At 40.5% G+C, this 17,287-nt stretch overlaps 1 protein-coding gene across 1 annotated transcript in view; it reads right to left on the bottom strand.

The window, feature by feature from the left end:
* Positions 1-17,287, bottom strand: part of ANKS1B (ankyrin repeat and sterile alpha motif domain containing 1B) — a 53,806-nt gene that overhangs the window by 12,471 nt on the left and 24,048 nt on the right. The window contains exons 5-6 of the mRNA XM_009697558.1: positions 13,461-13,532; positions 3,335-3,421 (exon numbers count right to left, since the gene is read on the bottom strand). Coding sequence (XP_009695860.1) covers positions 3,335-3,421; positions 13,461-13,532 — 159 coding nt within the window. The remainder of the gene's footprint in view (positions 1-3,334; positions 3,422-13,460; positions 13,533-17,287) is intronic.

Below are 17,287 nucleotides of genomic sequence, written 5' to 3'. Positions count from 1 at the left end.
AGATGATTTGCCATATCTTCTTCCATTTGCTAAGTGGCAACTTTCCCCCTTACATGTGGGTGTCAAGTTTTCAAAAAGACATATTAATATATCTAATTGAAGAAATCACGGCTTAGGAAAAAAATCTTCACAAAAAGCATTCCAAATTTCAAATTATGGAGAAACCAAGATAAGGAAACTGTTACTGAAGAAATGAAATAATCCTCTTAATCTTAAATTGTTGCAACATACTTGACTATTTCTGTTTGATACATTATTCATAAAAATGACAAAACCAGTACTTCTGTTTCAATAGATGTCAATTTATAATGACATATATAATCTCTGCTTAACAATCATTGGCTTTTTTATGTTACTTTAAGCGTTTTATTTTCTTTGTTCTCAAATTGGTAACTTCTACCCTCAATAAAGATTTTGATGAGAATTACAATTATACCAAAACTGGGGATTTAGATATCCACAGATACAGCTGTAATAGACTCTCATTGATGTTGTATTGGCAACATTGTAGTTTAGCAAGCAGAAAGAATTAAAGCTTGGAAGGTCTTAAAATCTTACGAAGTATTTATGCCAAATCATGAGCCACAAAGTAAGCAGGTGAATTTATGCAGCATATGGGCAAACAGCTCTGCTATGCTGAAACTTTTCCTAGGTGACCTGGGGTTGACACGAGGCTTTGCACTTGAGTCAAAACTCATGGAGATTATTTTCATGTTTTAACCTGAAGCCAAGTCAAGTTTGGAAACATACCCGTATCAAGTTTATTTTGAATAAAATAGAGTAGACCTAAACTAAATCTTCTGGATGAAAATTAGCAGTGAAATTGAGCTTTTCGCTAGTTTCTACAGGATATCCTCTGTGACCTCCTTTAAAAATTAAACATGTTTTCAGTGCACATGTTTACTGTTTCCTAGGGTCACTATGCCAGTAGACCCATAGTCTTATTCTGCAGAAATTCCAAGGTGATGAACCAGCTCGCTGTTCTGGGTACACTCCTCAGGCATTGACTGACATTGTACGGTCATCGGTCTAAAAACTGTCACTCATTTTGGCAAGAGAAACCTCCAGTGCTTCTCAAAAAGCAGGGAAGCTGAAAGTCGGTTCTGGTTCTGCCAAGGAAATACCTTGGAGAGATCAGATTTTTGCTAAGCAGCCTTCCTTTTGCCTGTCTACTCCATGCCAGCCAACTCCCCCTCTTGGCAGAAACCATCCAGAAGTTAGGGTTAGCTGCGACCCATGAGAAAATTCTGCAAGTCTGCTTTCTCCTAAGCAGCAATTTCTTTCTGGCCTCACTTGCAAAGAAATGGTGTCATGTCAAAGTGGTGTCATGCCAAGCTTCAAGGCGTCACTGAAATAGCTGTCGCGGAATGAGGTCAGGGCCCCTTCGTCACCTGAAGCTTTGCCTGCTACGACTCGGAATACAAATTCTTAGCTTGGTGGCACAAAGGAAAAGAATGAAGAGCCATGAGAGCTGAGTTTTCAAGCACATAACTGCTAGCTACTTTTGTCGTTAAAAAGTATGCATTTATTGCTAAGAGGTGCCCAGCGCTGTCAACTATAAGCTCATATGGAAGCGGTACAAGTCGGAATAGGATCTCACCTTAGTGCTAATCTGTTTTGGGTCTTGAAGGAATTGGGTACAGCAGACTGTGGACAAGGATGAAAACAACGCTCCTGGGAGAGTTGCAGGCTATTACCTGGTTTTTACAGAAGGGAAAGGCAGTGCAGATTTTGAACTGGAGAGAAAGCAATCTACCACTTCAGAAAAAGCATAGGGTTGTGGCATTAGTTACCTCCATCAAATACATCTATTGCACTACTAGGCGTAAGATTTCAGCGGGACTGGTCTAGAGCCACTTAATGCAATTTGCCAAACTTCTTTCAAGTTTCCGTCTTACAAAGGATTATATGCACTGTGCAAAGAAATACTGGAAGCTCCTTTTGTTCTCCTGATTTTTTTTTTTTTTGGTAAACCAGAGGACACTGCAGCTACATCCTTTACACTACAGAGGGGATTTAAGAGTCGAAACAAGCCTTATCCAAGTTACAGTTAATAGCATTACAATATCTTGACTTATGCCTTGCACATGAGAAAACATAAAGGAAATCAGGGTTGTAGAAGCCCAGTTTTTAATCAATGGAAGAAAAAGGAGCTGACAGGGATCCCTGGCCTCTCTGCTCTGGCAAATATGCCACATTTGACATAACAGTAATTTCGCCTCTGTTTTTCTTTCATGCCATCTTCTAACCCTGGATATGGCTTCCCAACTCCAGCAGAGGCTCACACATCTGCTCTTGTTCCTTCAGTTAAAACCCAGTTCTAATTAAACACCTTTAAAAACTGACTGATTTGGCAAGTCTGACAGAGACTGGGTCAGACGTATTGCGTGATCTGAACGTTCAGCAACACAAAGCAGTCATATACATTATTAACCTGGTTGAGTAGCTGGGTTGTCAGATTTATTTTTCATATTGCTTAGTGAGTTCTAGTCACATAACAGAAAAGATAATTTCTTTTCTATTTATATGCATGGATCAATATAGGTCGCATTTTCTTGCCATTTTAGACATCCGAAGAGAAATTAATGCATTACTTGACTCCTGCTTACAGAGCTTGTAAATTTTACTTTGGCTAACCCATTGCTCTATCCATCACTGAGTTCTCTGATCTCTCAATTTCTGCTTTTTATTTTTTGGGTTTTATTTTTTTTTAAAAGATGTTGGATGTATTTTAAAATGTAAGAAGCAAAGCATGGGGGCATTGCCACACAGGAAGATGAAAAAAATATGGAATAACAACTGTTAAGAAGCTGCTGCAGTTCAGGGAGTCAAATGGCTAGTACCAGGAAAACAGCTCTCAGAGAGGCCCTGACATTTGAAAAGGACATTCAAGGCTCATGTTTCTTATTTTTACAATGGTTGGCCCTGGATAAAACCTTGCATCTTCATTCTTCATTGAGACATCTTTTTTTTCTTCTTTTTACTAGAATTATATTAATGAACAAATATTTTCTGCATATTTAAGGAACCGTATAGGGAAGAATATGGTAAAGGATTCCACAGAGGCTCCCTGCCAAATGTCTTTTGTAATGAGCTTGCCTTTTAATGGCAGAAGGTTGGACGCAGTGTTCTCCAAATGAGCCATTAAAGCTGCTTCACTTGTCCTCCAGACTGAGTTGCTGGAGAATGACAATGACATTACATCCACTTTGGAGAGGAGAGAAAAAAGAGAGGAAAACACAAAGTGCAACTCTGTCTCCTCTCTGGCCTGGTGCACTTACAGGTAATTCCTATTTGTGAGAAATAAAGGCTAATATTGAATAATTGCACATACCTTATTTGTTGCATCAATAAATTTGACTCCCTTGTAAGAGACAGACAGGACAATAGTTGGTACTTTCTTCATTTGTTCTGTAGACTTCTGAAATCAAAATGAAGATGTTGTTAGAGTTGTGCTGCATTGCAAGAACAGTGCTCTTTCTCTTCTTCTTCTGACTAAATACCTAAGTTAAACAAAAGGTACTTATCCAAATATTTGACTTTTTCCTGAGCTGCCTATGCTCTGGGCTTTTGAAATAGAATGAAAGAAGTTTGCCAGGCTTAAAAAGACCACACATGCAATGGGGGTTTCCCAAAACGTGCGTGTTTAAGCCACCTGACAGGCCCCATTCATCTCTGCCTCCCCTCCCCTCTTCCTGCCCTTCCCAGCTGTAAAAACCAACAGCACGGTCTTTCTCGTAGTACTGTTTCTTTGCTGCAATTAGTTGTTATTTAGAAAAAATACTTCACTCCCTTGCCTTCTTGCAGCTGTACTTCCGACCCGAGGTATCGCTGCAGCCCTCTAGCCCTTGCCAGTCAATCTATCAGTCCAACACCGTATCTTGTCACGTCTGACCGGCTGCACTTCCGCCAGTGCAGGAGTGGCCTTCCACATGAATTAGCACGGAGGCTTAGTCTGTATTCCCTTAGTGCCACATTCTCCTACCTACAGTTCATGTCTTCCTATAAGGCTATTTTTTTCTTTTACGGTCGCCTACTTCTGTGCGCCTTCAACGTGATACACACGGCAAAGACGTTTCTTGATGAACAGATTGGACAAATATTTGGGATAGATTTAAGTTCTCTGCAGAAAAAAACCTGTTGATTACTTTACAGATCAAATTTACTAAACAACCCCAAAACCAACCAAATAAAAACCCAAATATGGCATAATAGCTTATAGCTGAATTGAATTCTTTTAAGGTGGAAGGCAATGACAGACTAGACCGTTTTATACAAAACTACTGTAAATAAATAAAGCAGAAAATGTTCAGAGAACTCTCACTCAGGAGTATCTGCGAATAATCACAGAGATCAATCAAACATTTTCTTGAGAGGAAAGAGTAATTTGAGTTACAGCTAAACATGAAGAAACATCAGCACACAGAATGAGAGTGCGAACACATTGAATTGGCACCTAGAAAGATCATTAGAGTGGCTGCACAAAAGTACCAGCGGTGGTTTTGTATTCTTCAAGAAAAATAAAACAGCATAGACATAAGCTTGAAAATACATACTGTATCTGAAAAAAAAAAATGTCTGAAAAATGGAGTGATGCTAATGCTAGCGAGCAGAACAAACACAAGCTTAAAAGAACCTATAATCAAGTTCCCTTATCAGATCCCTTTCCTTCCAGAATCAAGTCAGACTCCATTTTTGCCAGCATAAAATCCACCGCTACAGATCCAGCCACACTCTGCAATTAGCATCCATGCCATGAAGGCTAAAACCTCTAATTAAAGTTTCAAGGAGAACACCACTGATCCACGTAACAGAGAGGACTGTTGCATCTCTCAGTATCAAATGACAAGAGACTCAAGATGACAATCAAGTGTCAATTTATGCCAGAGAAAGCTTCTTTCACCCAGAACGCTAGGCACTTTTAAAAAAATGAAAGCTTAAATGGCAAAACATCCTGAAGACTCTAACAAAATCTGAAGGAAAACGCTAATCTGATTTGCATGGCTCTGAATGGAGTGGAGAAAGAAACAGTATCCCTGCCAAGAGCAGAGCAAGTACGTCCCTGTGTAGATGTGTGTGTGTATCTCTATAATAAATCTCTAATGAGCCTTTTCATAAAATTCAACTTCAACACACAGAAAGCACGACTGTGACTGTATGGAAGCTGCAGTACATACACCTATCAGAACAACAAGCAATATACCCCGCATATGCTCATAACCAGACAAAATATTCACAAATATGACAACATCCCTTTAATCATCTGGTAACCCAGCAATCATCCAACTTTTGTCCTCTCTTTCTATCCTGACAGCTACACGCAGGAGCTCTTTATCTCCTATTTTGATTATTGTAATTATCTCCTTCCTCGTCTCCTTAGCAGCAAAATTTCTCTTCTCCTCCAACATGCTACACAAACACGGCTACTAAATGAATTTATTTTAGCTTTTTGGTCTGATTTGCACGATCTTCCATTTGCCATAAAGGTGAAGCTTCCTGCTGGCGAGGCCACGCTGTACGAACCGTCTGGGAGTCCTCTTTCATCTAGACCGCTAGTTTGTAATTTAATCAATCTTCCTTATCTGTTCCACATTCACCTGGGTTTCTCTAGAGTAGACCTGATCTTTAGTATTTAATCGAGGTCGTGAACTGCCGGAAGACTGTATCTGAGTGAAATAGCTCATCAAGATACTATTAAATTATAGCTGGCAAATTAGGAAATGAATCAGAGACTGATGGACATTTGTAATTTATTAAGCAAACTAACTCAGCTGGTAAGGAGCAGGGGACGTCCTTTATCAGCTCACAAACCATACAAACCCCAGGATTTGTACAAAGGTCTTCTGGAAGACTGTAGTCCATTGTAGAAACATACTTTTGGGAAACAATTCTCCACTTGTACCCCCATTGCAACAAACCGTTGGGCAGTGGAATAACATCCTTTGTTATTATGACAGTGCTATCATGAAAAACACACAGCTCTATTCCCCCCGCTCGACTCCCGGTGATACAGTAACTGGAGTCCATCATACAATTATTATTTCTAAGCAGTTTCCAGACACCAACAATTTTGAGTTGTCATGGTGAGTTCATACTACTTGCTTATTTTTTCTTTCTTTTTGATGGAGGAGGTGGCTGCCAGGATGTGAAATGTGAGTTTTCAGAGATACAATATGAATCCTATTTGCTCAGGCACTGTAAGTGCTTTGGCTCTAAATTCTGGGATGCTGAGATGAAGTCCCGCAGCTTTCATGGTCAGACATTTCACACCTCTGTGCAGGCCAAGTGGGCATCTCTGCCCATGCCTGTGACCAGAATCTGAGAAGAAGGTGGGACACAGGAGTCAGTATTCCCTTTCCTTGGGTTTTTCAGGTTCCGTAAGGGCAAAATGAGACGACAAAATATTCTTGTCCATCTGGTGCCTCTATGGGAAGCATATGGACTTGAGCCAAAGTTATAGGAGCCACAGCTGAAGGCTGGCATTGGATGTCATGTGCATGCTGACATATGGGCTAATGCTCCAAGGCGTGTTCATACCATAGTAGCAGAATTAGATTTTACCTCACGTAGAAGCAATCGCAGTGACAGGACCATGTCTCTGGGCAAGTGCTCACTAGCCTGGAACTGGTCATAACTCCTACCAACTCCATCATTTGTGACTGGAACTTTGGCTCTTTGTTTTAGTACACTTTTTCAGAAGAATCACCTGGATGAAAAGCAAGCTTATTGTAGGCTGGTTGCCAGTGCCTGTCTCTGGTCAGCTGGCCACCAACGTAAGGACAGATGTGCATGTCCTCGCCACCGACGTAAGGACAGACGTGCGTCTCCTCTCTCCTCAGGGGCACTGCTCCTGCAGTGAGGAGTCAATGTTGCTCAGTCTGCGACGCCACAGAGACTGAGCTTTGGTCTCACTTCTGAAATATTTCCTGAAATTACTTCTGAAATACTTCCCACAGGATGAGTGGATGACTACGTAGGCCATGTGTAACTCAAGAACCATAAAGCAGGTTCGACTCCAGACACAGAAAAATGGAAGAAAGCATCACCATCCTAAATCTAATGTGACATATGTTCAGCTTCCCCAGACCCCCGCAAAAGCCACAGAGCCTCTTTTTCTTCAGAATAAAGAATATCAGGAAGAGAAGCCTTGCCTGTATTTTGATGCAGCTTCTGTGATGAAGCAGCTTCATCCCCCGAGCACCCAGAATAGAGATCTGTCCAGTGGCAGGAGGTAGCAGGCACCTTCTTCATAACTGCCTAGTTATTACAGTGCTTGCTTTTACAATAAAGGTCTGGATTTAAGACCCTTCTGAGTTTGCATCTGAACCCACTGCTGCCATTATGCAGGACAGTGCCAAAACCCTGAACAGCCTTGGACAGGGCTGCTCCCAATTCCTCCATTTGAAACTGGTCCTAAAAGGGATGCAAGAGCAGTGGTGCCAGAGAGAGAGACACAGTGTGAGTGCAAGCTGGCTTCCGATCTTGTTGATGAATTTTCCTTAGTTTCACTGAAAAAACCACCACACTCACAAACAGACTCTAAACAGATTTCCACAGTATAGCACTACAAACTGTCTTAAGTGGGGAAAGCATTTCCACCTGTATTTTGATTTTGAGTTACAGGCTGTGCAGAACTGCTAGACATTTGTTTAGAATATAAACTAAAATCCAACTAACCTGAGATCCACCCAGACAGTGTGCCTAAAAATCAAGGTAATTAACAATGGCTTAAGAAGCAGAGGACTTATTCAATGAATTTATTCAATGAATAAAGCAATATAAACTAGTTGTTTATTTTTAAAAAGTAAATACATGCAAATACATACAAAACCTATAACCCCAAAAGGGCCTTTCACCTTCTCAAGACAGGATTGTACTGCAATACCTTGTTCTGTGCAGAGCTGAGAGAACTAACCCAAGGCTTTTGAACACTTCTGCAGTGTACAAAACACGGTATCGCTGTGCACACACACACACAATGCAGCCAACTAAGAAATCCAGGAGCACATGTAGAATGATGGTCGAGTAAGATGCTCACACATTCAGTTGATATACCGTAGTACATTACACACACGTAGTATAGTACACACATGGGGTGTGTGTGTATATATATATTTTTTTATATATATCTCTCTGTATCTAAACACACACATTACATGGTAAATCCAGCCCACTCTCAAAATGCTTTCATCTCATCTATTTATTTCCTGCCAAGAGGAAACGGGATACACTGGTACTTCTACTTTGCCACGTCGACCACTTTCATGTACCTATATATACACTTATAACTGGATTACTCAGCTTTCATACAGTGGTCAAAATGAAACCATGTTCATTTTCAGGTTTTACTGCACATGTAATTATACCCGATCTTGCAAATACATAGTAAAAAGACATTATTCAACTCTGCCAAGTCACTAACAATTCTATACATAAATTTTGTGTACAAGTTTATGAGCCTGTAAAACCTCAAGTTTTCATCTTGGCTTTTTACTTTTGCAAATTAATCTGCTAATTCTGTCCTACACTGTTTTTTAATAGCTATCTGAAGACTGTAGCTGGCAATTTTACTATTCAGCTATGTATTGGAATCCACTTCACCATGAGAATCTGAACATTTTCCCATACTGATACCAACTATTAATTCCAAATGGCATCAGACTGTGCATTTCAAAATACATATTGCTACCACCTACTATTATACCCATAAGTCTGTTACTTATTTAAGGCTTATGAAGCCTCATTAAACAGTTCCTTTTGAGTGAATCACTTTGACAATATCATGCATGAGATGACATTGAAATAAAAAGTCAAAGTTCACATTTGACTAGTTAGTTTTGAAGCCAATTTTGAAACTACAGTCTGCCTTGTAACAAATATTTACTAACTTCTCTCAGACCAAAAGGCTTAAAAATGCATCACTGACATAATTTAATACCTCTTGGAATAAGGTAGCATCTGTAATCCCTATGGTACAAGACTGTTTAGTTCTGTACAATTAGTGGATGCCTCCAAACTACATCATTAATATGAACATTGCAGTGGGGGTGCACCTGCAACTCATCTACTTGAGAGGTTTTTTGCTTTTGCAATATCTCTACACACTAATTTGCTGCTGAAAGGGCAACGCATCCCTCCTGCACCTTGGATTCCTTTCAGGCACAAGAGTTCAAGGACATACAAACCCCTGAGGAACGTGGGATGGCATGATATGGATGTGCATAAGCACTGAACATCTTTAAAACCTCCCACCACTTCTTTTTCCCTTTTGAGTAACATCCATGTGCTTGTTTGTCCCAAAGCAGTGGCCACATGAGACAGAGCTACAAGCTCCAAGAGAACAGAGATCGAAGAATCTAAATTCTCAAATACAGTGTTTGATCCTGACATAGGATTTGCCTGGCTGGTTTCACAAGGAGGTCTATGGAGGACACTTCTATTTTTGGGACAGAAATGAAATGGAGATTGAAGAGTAGAAAGGGATTAGCAGAAACAAGGAGACTGCCATCTATATCTAGGTGCTCCTTCTTTATGTAGGAAGAAATGAGGAAGGAATGTCCCAGACCTTGTCTATTTTCAGTGAAAGACTCAACTCTGCTTCATCTTCCTTGCCAGAGAGAAGAGAAGCAGGCTTTTGTAACAATTCCAACTTTGACATTTTGGTCTTAAGTCGGCAAGGCATTTAAACAACTGCTTTGTGAATAGAAATATGTTGCTGGCTCCCCAGAATTTTGTCTTGAAATGTAAGAACCTCTTTTCTAACAAGAAAACCTTTAAGAAAGATCCATAGTACTCAGGAAGGTGGCAGGATCCAAGAATAAACTCTAAGTTCCCTACTGCTGTAGTAAATATCTGTCTGGTTCAGACTGTGCAATTGGTGTATGCAACATCACTGATTTAACATTACTGCAAGGAAAGAGTCTACCTTGCTGCTGTGCTCATGCCAGTAAGTATAAAACCATACCCTTCCTACCTGGTTGAGAAATTCAGATGTGTAAATGCCAGAGGGAGTCTACTGTAGAGAACAAGTCTCTTCCTAGCTCCAATTAAACGTTATTCCTTTTCCTTATTTTGATGTAAACACATTTTATTCTCGCTTCGTGTTCCTATGGTGATTTGAAGTGAAGGTACTAATCTGACTGAAAACACAACTTGTAATATTTCCTATTCCATGCTGAGAAGATGAAAGCTCTTAGGTTCTTGAAGGCATCTCCCCAATACAATTAATAAATCTACTCTGGCCAGGACAGTAAGATTTAATCTCCAAGCAGCAAAGGTCAGTTTACAGCAGGTGGGGAATGGAGATAAGGAGACAGTTCTGTTGACTGCAGAGGGAGTTCATGAGAGAAAATAGCTGGAAACAAATAGCAAACCATAAAATACAAATCCAACCTCGGAGTGGAAATATGTGAATGGAAAACTAAAGTATAATCCCTCTAATAGGCACAATTCTTGCCAAATATCCATAATTTTGGATGGCTGCAAGAGTCTGCAATTTGGGTGGGAACAAAAAGCCTGTGTAACCTTGACCTCCGTGCTGAGCTCAATTTATTGCATTTGCACAATTTTCCCCAAACAAATCCATCATCTGCCCTGCTGGAGCACGCTGCTGCCCAATGCTGAGAAGCACAGTAGATAGCCAAGAAGAGTTATTAAGACAGAACTTCCCAGGTTTTGGTTTATTTTTGTTTGTTTGTTTGCTTGCTTTTTTTGACATTGTAGAAGATTTAGGATCTCCCTTCACTCTTAAGCTTTAAGAGAAGGAGGCTGCTGTAAGCCCCTGCATGGAGAGATTCGAGGGATATCCACATGACACTTCCCTTGGGAACCAAACCCATCACTTGCAATAACTGAAAGTACAGGAAGCATCTATAACAGTGAGGGACCTGCAGTCAGCAAACATGTCATTTTTGTTGTTTCTCTCTATCTACGAATGATTAAGGAAGATCAAGGTACTTTTTTTTCACTGATAGGCTTCTTTTGTCCTTGTGCATCTGCTGACTGAAAGACATCCAGTGAATATGAACACTTTTTTGAGCAGCATTAGGTTAAAGACGGAGAAGCTAAAGCCACATTGATAGAAAAATTAGGTACCTAATTTTCATACATTCTCCTTAAAAACCATTATGTGGCTGACTCCAGAAAGATTACAAAGTTGTGGGGAAGAACCTCCACATAGTACAAGGTTATATGTGACATGCTCCCCCTGCAATATGTTTCAGATTGCAGTATGCGATAGATTTGAAATACATAAGTGGAAAACCAAATAAACTACTAAAATTAAAAGATGTTACTTTATCATGTTAGTACAGCACTCTGTAAAAATCTTACTGACTCTAAAGACACTGGACTAGTGGACAGAATTCAGTACCTGAGAAGCAGTAAAATAATACATCTAGCTTTTCACTTCTTTTTTTTGTAAGTGAAATGCCCCCTTCGGTACATTTAAAGTAAAATATAACTATAAAAGAAGCCATATTTTCAAGACAGCCCAGTGGTACTTAAATACAATAATGAACACCACAGCAAAACTTCAAGATGACTCTAGACAATCTGGACTCCCAATTCATAGACGGTAACTTTCAGAACACAGCCAGAGGGAGAAAGTTTTGGAAAAAAGATACATTTTTCTCACTGGGAAACTTACACTAAAATAATAATTTGTTCCCATTAAGTCAATGTTTTTTTGCTTCTGACTTGAACAGGAATATGATTAAAAGGACTACACAGAAAGAACAGATGAAATCCTGATTAAAAACTGTTTTATTCAAAGCTCTTTGCAATAAAACACCCTCAAGCCAGAAAAGAAACATTCTCACAGCACACTAGTTTCAAAAGAGAATGTAAGAAATAAATGTATATAAATCCCATCACTGCATTATATGTGTCTTGTATGGCACTACAGACTACCAGTGCAACTCTATTAATTTTATAGAAAGATTGTATTTTAAATTAAATTTGGTTTTAAACATTTAATTTTTCAGGCATACAAGTTAAATTTGCCAAATTTATTACTCAAAAAAAAATATCTTAAAATGGCTATAAATTATTTAGAGTGACTTTCTTGATGTTAAGCTTCCTAATTCAGTCAAATAACTTACTGAAGTTGTCATACGCTACTACAGTGTCAAATTCTGCCCTAAGATCTGCACAGGCATATGCCTAAAAAATTGAACTGCTAAGTCTGACAGTTTGAAAACTGGATTGAAAGATGGTATGTTTGCAGCTTCAATTAATTCCCCAGAACACGTGTATCTGACTGTAGATCCCTCTGTGTCAAGTTGTTGGGGTTTTGGTTTTGAGTTTTTTTTTCAGAGGAGTTTAAGCCCAGGTAAGGAACGATTAGCAATTAGCATGGAGTCAGCTGAAAAGCCACAGATCTTCAGGCAATCTAGTAAGCGTGAATTACTGCCACCCCTTAGCTAAAACTGCTTGTGCAAAAGTCTGTATACTGCAGATATGTAACCAACAGGCAACGGCGGTCTGATTGCATCAATTTTACACATTTTTCAGCTTTTTAATTGATCCAAATGCTACGTCAGTGCTCAGAGCCATCTTGCATAAAAGACTTACAATCCACAGAAGAAAGGATTTCACTCATTCATCAATGTCATTTTACACATTCGGTAGATTACCAAACAATTATATTCTTCATTAATGAATCATGCCAAGCCATGATATGTTCGCCATCTCTATGAACAGGTCTGTTCTTATTGCAACTACAGTTGGGAATAAATTGTGTAGCTGGCCTGTGGCTTCTTTTGGGTTTCCAGCAGCAGTATGTTTCTTGGAGACAGTCTGAGCCTAATTCTCTACAAACCAGTATCAGGTCAAAGAGTCATAGGAAAACATATTCTTACCAGTTTGAAGGAAACTTAACTGCTTTTCCACCATCAGGTGAAACTGAATTAGATCCCTTTTCATCCTTCAATCAATAAGCATGTAACAACTCACCCATAATTAATGGGACTACTCATGTGAGTAAAAGCATCCATAGGATTATGTGACTGTAAGATTAGACCACATGTAAAAACCAACAGCTTTGGTAACATATTAATATATTTACTAGTACATATTTTCACATACTAAATTCAATCCAATCTAGATTATCATATACAAGCTATAAACTCTACTTATAAAAGCAATGTGATATGGGCACATTTAAAGTGTGTGGAAAGTACTTTGAAACATACTCGAAGACTCAAGAGAAAACATAATGCATATATTTGGTTTTTTCTTAGATACAACATGTAAAATAAAAATCTACCTTTAAATTTTGGTATTACTTGAAATTATGGCAGAACAGACTTCCTACTGAATACCAATGTAAATCCAAGGGCAATGGAAAGCAAACGGGCAATAGAACATTATAAAAGCAAAAACAACACAGTACAATTAATCAAAAGTTGATATTATTTAATATTATGATGACAGAGAAAGGAGGACGTTTAGTAACTTACCCTCATCTTTGCACACGCATCCTGTGTTGACTCTGTACCTCTTAACTCTTTCACCAGCATAGAACCTAAATACTAAAATAAAAATCGATTAAAATTAATTTAAGTAAAAATTCCAGAACAGACAAACATCTGCAGAAATGCACTAAAAGCACCTAAAACCCCAAAGTGGTAGCAATTTAATATATTACTTTAGAGATTTTTTCACTCTGCAGTTCTCTGATACATCATTTAAACCAGTGTGTTAATCAGCCTATGAAACAGGAATGCACAGCAACAAGTTCATTGAATCAGATGGAGTCCTTTGAAATGTTTTCTAGCTTATCACCTTAGTCACTCAAACAAGCAGCAAATACTACAAATTCCATCTTAAAAAAGCCATTTGATTAAAAAAAAAAACAGAGAATCTGCTTTTTCTAGCTGGCACCTGCCAAACTTGCCATGTGTGTAATCCCGCGGCCGTGAAGGCCAGCAGCGATGTTAGCCTCTGTGTACTCAATCTGTAACTAATTTGTGTGCAAATAGCAGAGCCCAATGTCAGCAAACAGAGAAAATAAATCTGAACTGAAAACTAGTTGAAACCATTATTTCTTCCTAAGAAAAGGTGGACCTTGAACTATTATTTGGAAGCGCTGACTGATGTGAAGGAGGGCTGGGTGAGAGGAAGGAGCAGGGTGCTGGTGCCATGTCCTGGCTCCGCTGGCTGAAAGCCCCTGTGCTCTCGGAGAAGCCTGCTCACCACCGTGGGTCCACAAGGCAGCAAGGCACTTGCTGCCACATCCTCTTTCCTACCTGCCTCTTCCTCATGTCATCACTTACAGTTTGAGCCCTCCTGTGCCCTGACAGCAGGCACTGCTCCTCTGGATTTGTTCCTTTGGGGTCTCAGTACCTCTCTACAGCACCTTTGACTGGTGCTGTTCCTCCAGGGATGGAGCTGGCTGCATCGTCCCTGCTGTTCTTGCCTAGCAGCGAGTGCTCTTCTTATTGCTAACAGGGCCACGCGAGAGCCACACTCTGCATTTCTCCTAGAGACGCTACAGGCATGTGTGCATTTGTGGATGTGCACATATTCGTATAGACCTGTGCAAACAGGATGTTTCTGTATTTCTGTACAGTGTCACATGCAAGTCTCGCTTAATTGGGGAAAGAGGACAGCAAGCCATCCCTTGTCGTCTTCTCCCTGGCACTCACGCTGCAGCGCAATGCCACGGCTTCTCTTAAGTCTTTAGTCCTAAGTGAGCAAGATAGGAGCTGAAGAGAAGCCATGCCACTGGCGAGAATGGGGTAGGTAAGCTGCAGGAGGAGAGAAAGTGCCATGGGCAGGAGCTTCTTCCCATAGGATGCTGCAAGCCCACCTCCACGGTTTGACCTCTTTCATTCTACCACACTGACTCCCCTTGGAAACAGCCTAAGCTGACCCAACCAGACAGTGAACTTGTTTCATCTTAAACAAGAACCTGTCAAAAGCAACTTCAGTTAAAGCTGAACGCAAGCTGAACCGAACACGAAAGTGTACTGGTTCAACTCTCTGGTCTCCTGCCCTAAACCGAGATATTTTCTTTAAAGCCCTCAGTTCACACTGTGTACTGCAGGAATCTCTGACCCGCAGGAAAATTTCCACGTATACAGTAACCAACATCAAATTAGTGACAAACACTGTGCAGGGCATTATAAATGGAAGGGTGAGCAACACCAACACTACCAGATAAGCACAAGCAGAAAGGAACGAAGTTTTTTTTGGAGGACTGCAGATGTGAAAGATTCATAAACCAAGCAGCTGCGAGTCCAGCTGGGAGCTCAGTGGTGACATGAATAGGGCTCTGGGCATTAATTTGATGGGACGGCTTGATATTGACCTTGCAGAAGAGCAACGAATTTAAAGCAAGCTCTGGAATTAGAAAATTAAACAAAAGTGTATTGAGTCGAACTGTATCCTCCTCTGGATCTTGCTGTCTGACACGTTTGGCATCCTCAGCTTTCTCTGGGAAAGATGCAATTCATTTTTTCAATTTTTTTATTATTTTTTTATAGACTATGGCACAACAAATTGGTATTTCCTTGAAAGCTACCAGCTGGTCAGGCATCAGAGAAAAAAGTAGTGCTTTTGAGCTCATGGCAGAACAAGAGGAAAAAAGAGAAGAGACAGGCAGCTCCTGTCCCATCTGCACAGTAGTACAAAGCCTCAGCTGCAGGCATTCAGAAATGCTTCGCAGGGTGGACTAAGGAATAGACAAACAAATCACAGAGGTGGTGTCCAATTTAGCTGTCAGAAAAATCTGAAATTCTAGGAGGGAATTTTGCTCTCCTTTGACTTGCTGTGCTTTTGGAGATGTTTCTTCTCAAAGACAGAGAGCATGTGGGAACAATGCAGAAGACATCCAACAGTTCAACTGAGCGATGTGGCATACAACAAAAGCTGTCCCCGTTATAACTTCCAAGCCAGGGTTTTACTCTATGAAGCTGAGGTCAATACAGCTCAGGGAGCTGACACAACGGAGTGATGTGCCGTCCTTAGGAAAGGAAGGTGTTTCCTTCATTACCAGTAACTTGGATATTTTGATTTGGTGATTCCTTAATCACCAGTAACCTGGTCATCCCAACTTCATTTCTCGAATGATCCACACGCCTTCCAATCTACTACAAAGGTTACATCTGATTATGAATTTACTGCTGGATCAAGTAATGAGATAAAAGGCACTCTTGAGATAAACCTCTTCACTTTACTGAACACTGTTAAAGAACAAGAAGTCACGAAGTTTCCTTTCCAATTTGAGGTGCTGCATAGGAGGAGAGCAAGACTGAGAAGAGGTAAGCTGGACCTTGACCACGACTTGCTGAGGAAGGCAGAGGTTCTAGTTACTGGCCAGTGACAATCATTGCATTCATGGCAATTTTTACCCCATGAAGGTCTGATGGAAGATACAGACGTGCTGCAGCGAAAAAGACCTCCACCACCCCTTCTGCTTCCCCTCAGAGCCAGGCTCTGTCTCACCTGCACTTAGTCTCCAACTCTTATCTTTCCAGATAGGCTTTAAATCAGGTCCAGTAGCCCCCAACTCTCCCCTAAAATGCCCCAGTGTTTGGTGAACAGAGCATTATTTATTCTAAAAAGCACGAAGGATCCAAGCCTCTTCAGGTGATCTAAAACCCATGTCCTGGACAAGTCGTTAACCCCCAGCCATTATGCTAAAGGCTTCACAACTACTGAGCCCCTTCCCTTTGTAAAGTCAGTCTGCCTTACTTCGTCAGATGGCCACCTCTGAAAAGGACACAAGTGGTCTGGGAAGCACCTTCAGCAACTTTAACAGTGTTTTCCAGCAAAGTCAGAACGCGAAATGTAAGAGTTTAAACAAGTGGGCTGAGGCACCTCTTCAGCTCCCCAAAAGCACACTCCCCCCCCCTTGTTGGCTTCAGAAAAGTCTTCCAATACATACATCAGGAGTTTGTACTTTCGGTACATCAGGAGCTCTTCCTCTCCTTCACAAGGGTTTATAACAGCCAGAGAACACTAATCATCTTTAGCTGTAGAGGGAAGCTCCATTTCTCCAGGGATGCGAAGTGGGAATCAGTTACAGCTATCAGGAGGTAAAAATAAGTATGTCCTGCCCTGAAGGAACTGACTGCTACTGGTACTTCAAGTGGTCATCAGTCTGGGAGAGGTCTGAATGTGCCCTTGTCCCATGGATGGGAAACACTGCTTCAGGACCCTGATCTCCATCTTCTCTAGCTCCCTTCCCCAAAAACAGGTGCATAAAATTCAGGTAAGGTAATACTTTAACTACTGTGCACACAGCATCAAGGTAGGCATCAGGAACCCATATTATGTTTTA

This window comes from Cariama cristata, unplaced genomic scaffold (assembly GCF_000690535.1).
Source record: "Cariama cristata isolate BGI_N322 unplaced genomic scaffold, ASM69053v1 scaffold25803, whole genome shotgun sequence".
Classification (NCBI taxonomy): Eukaryota; Metazoa; Chordata; class Aves; order Cariamiformes; family Cariamidae; genus Cariama; species Cariama cristata.
The sequence above is the reverse complement of the archived record's forward strand: the minus strand, read 5'-3'. Positions and strand labels throughout refer to the sequence as shown.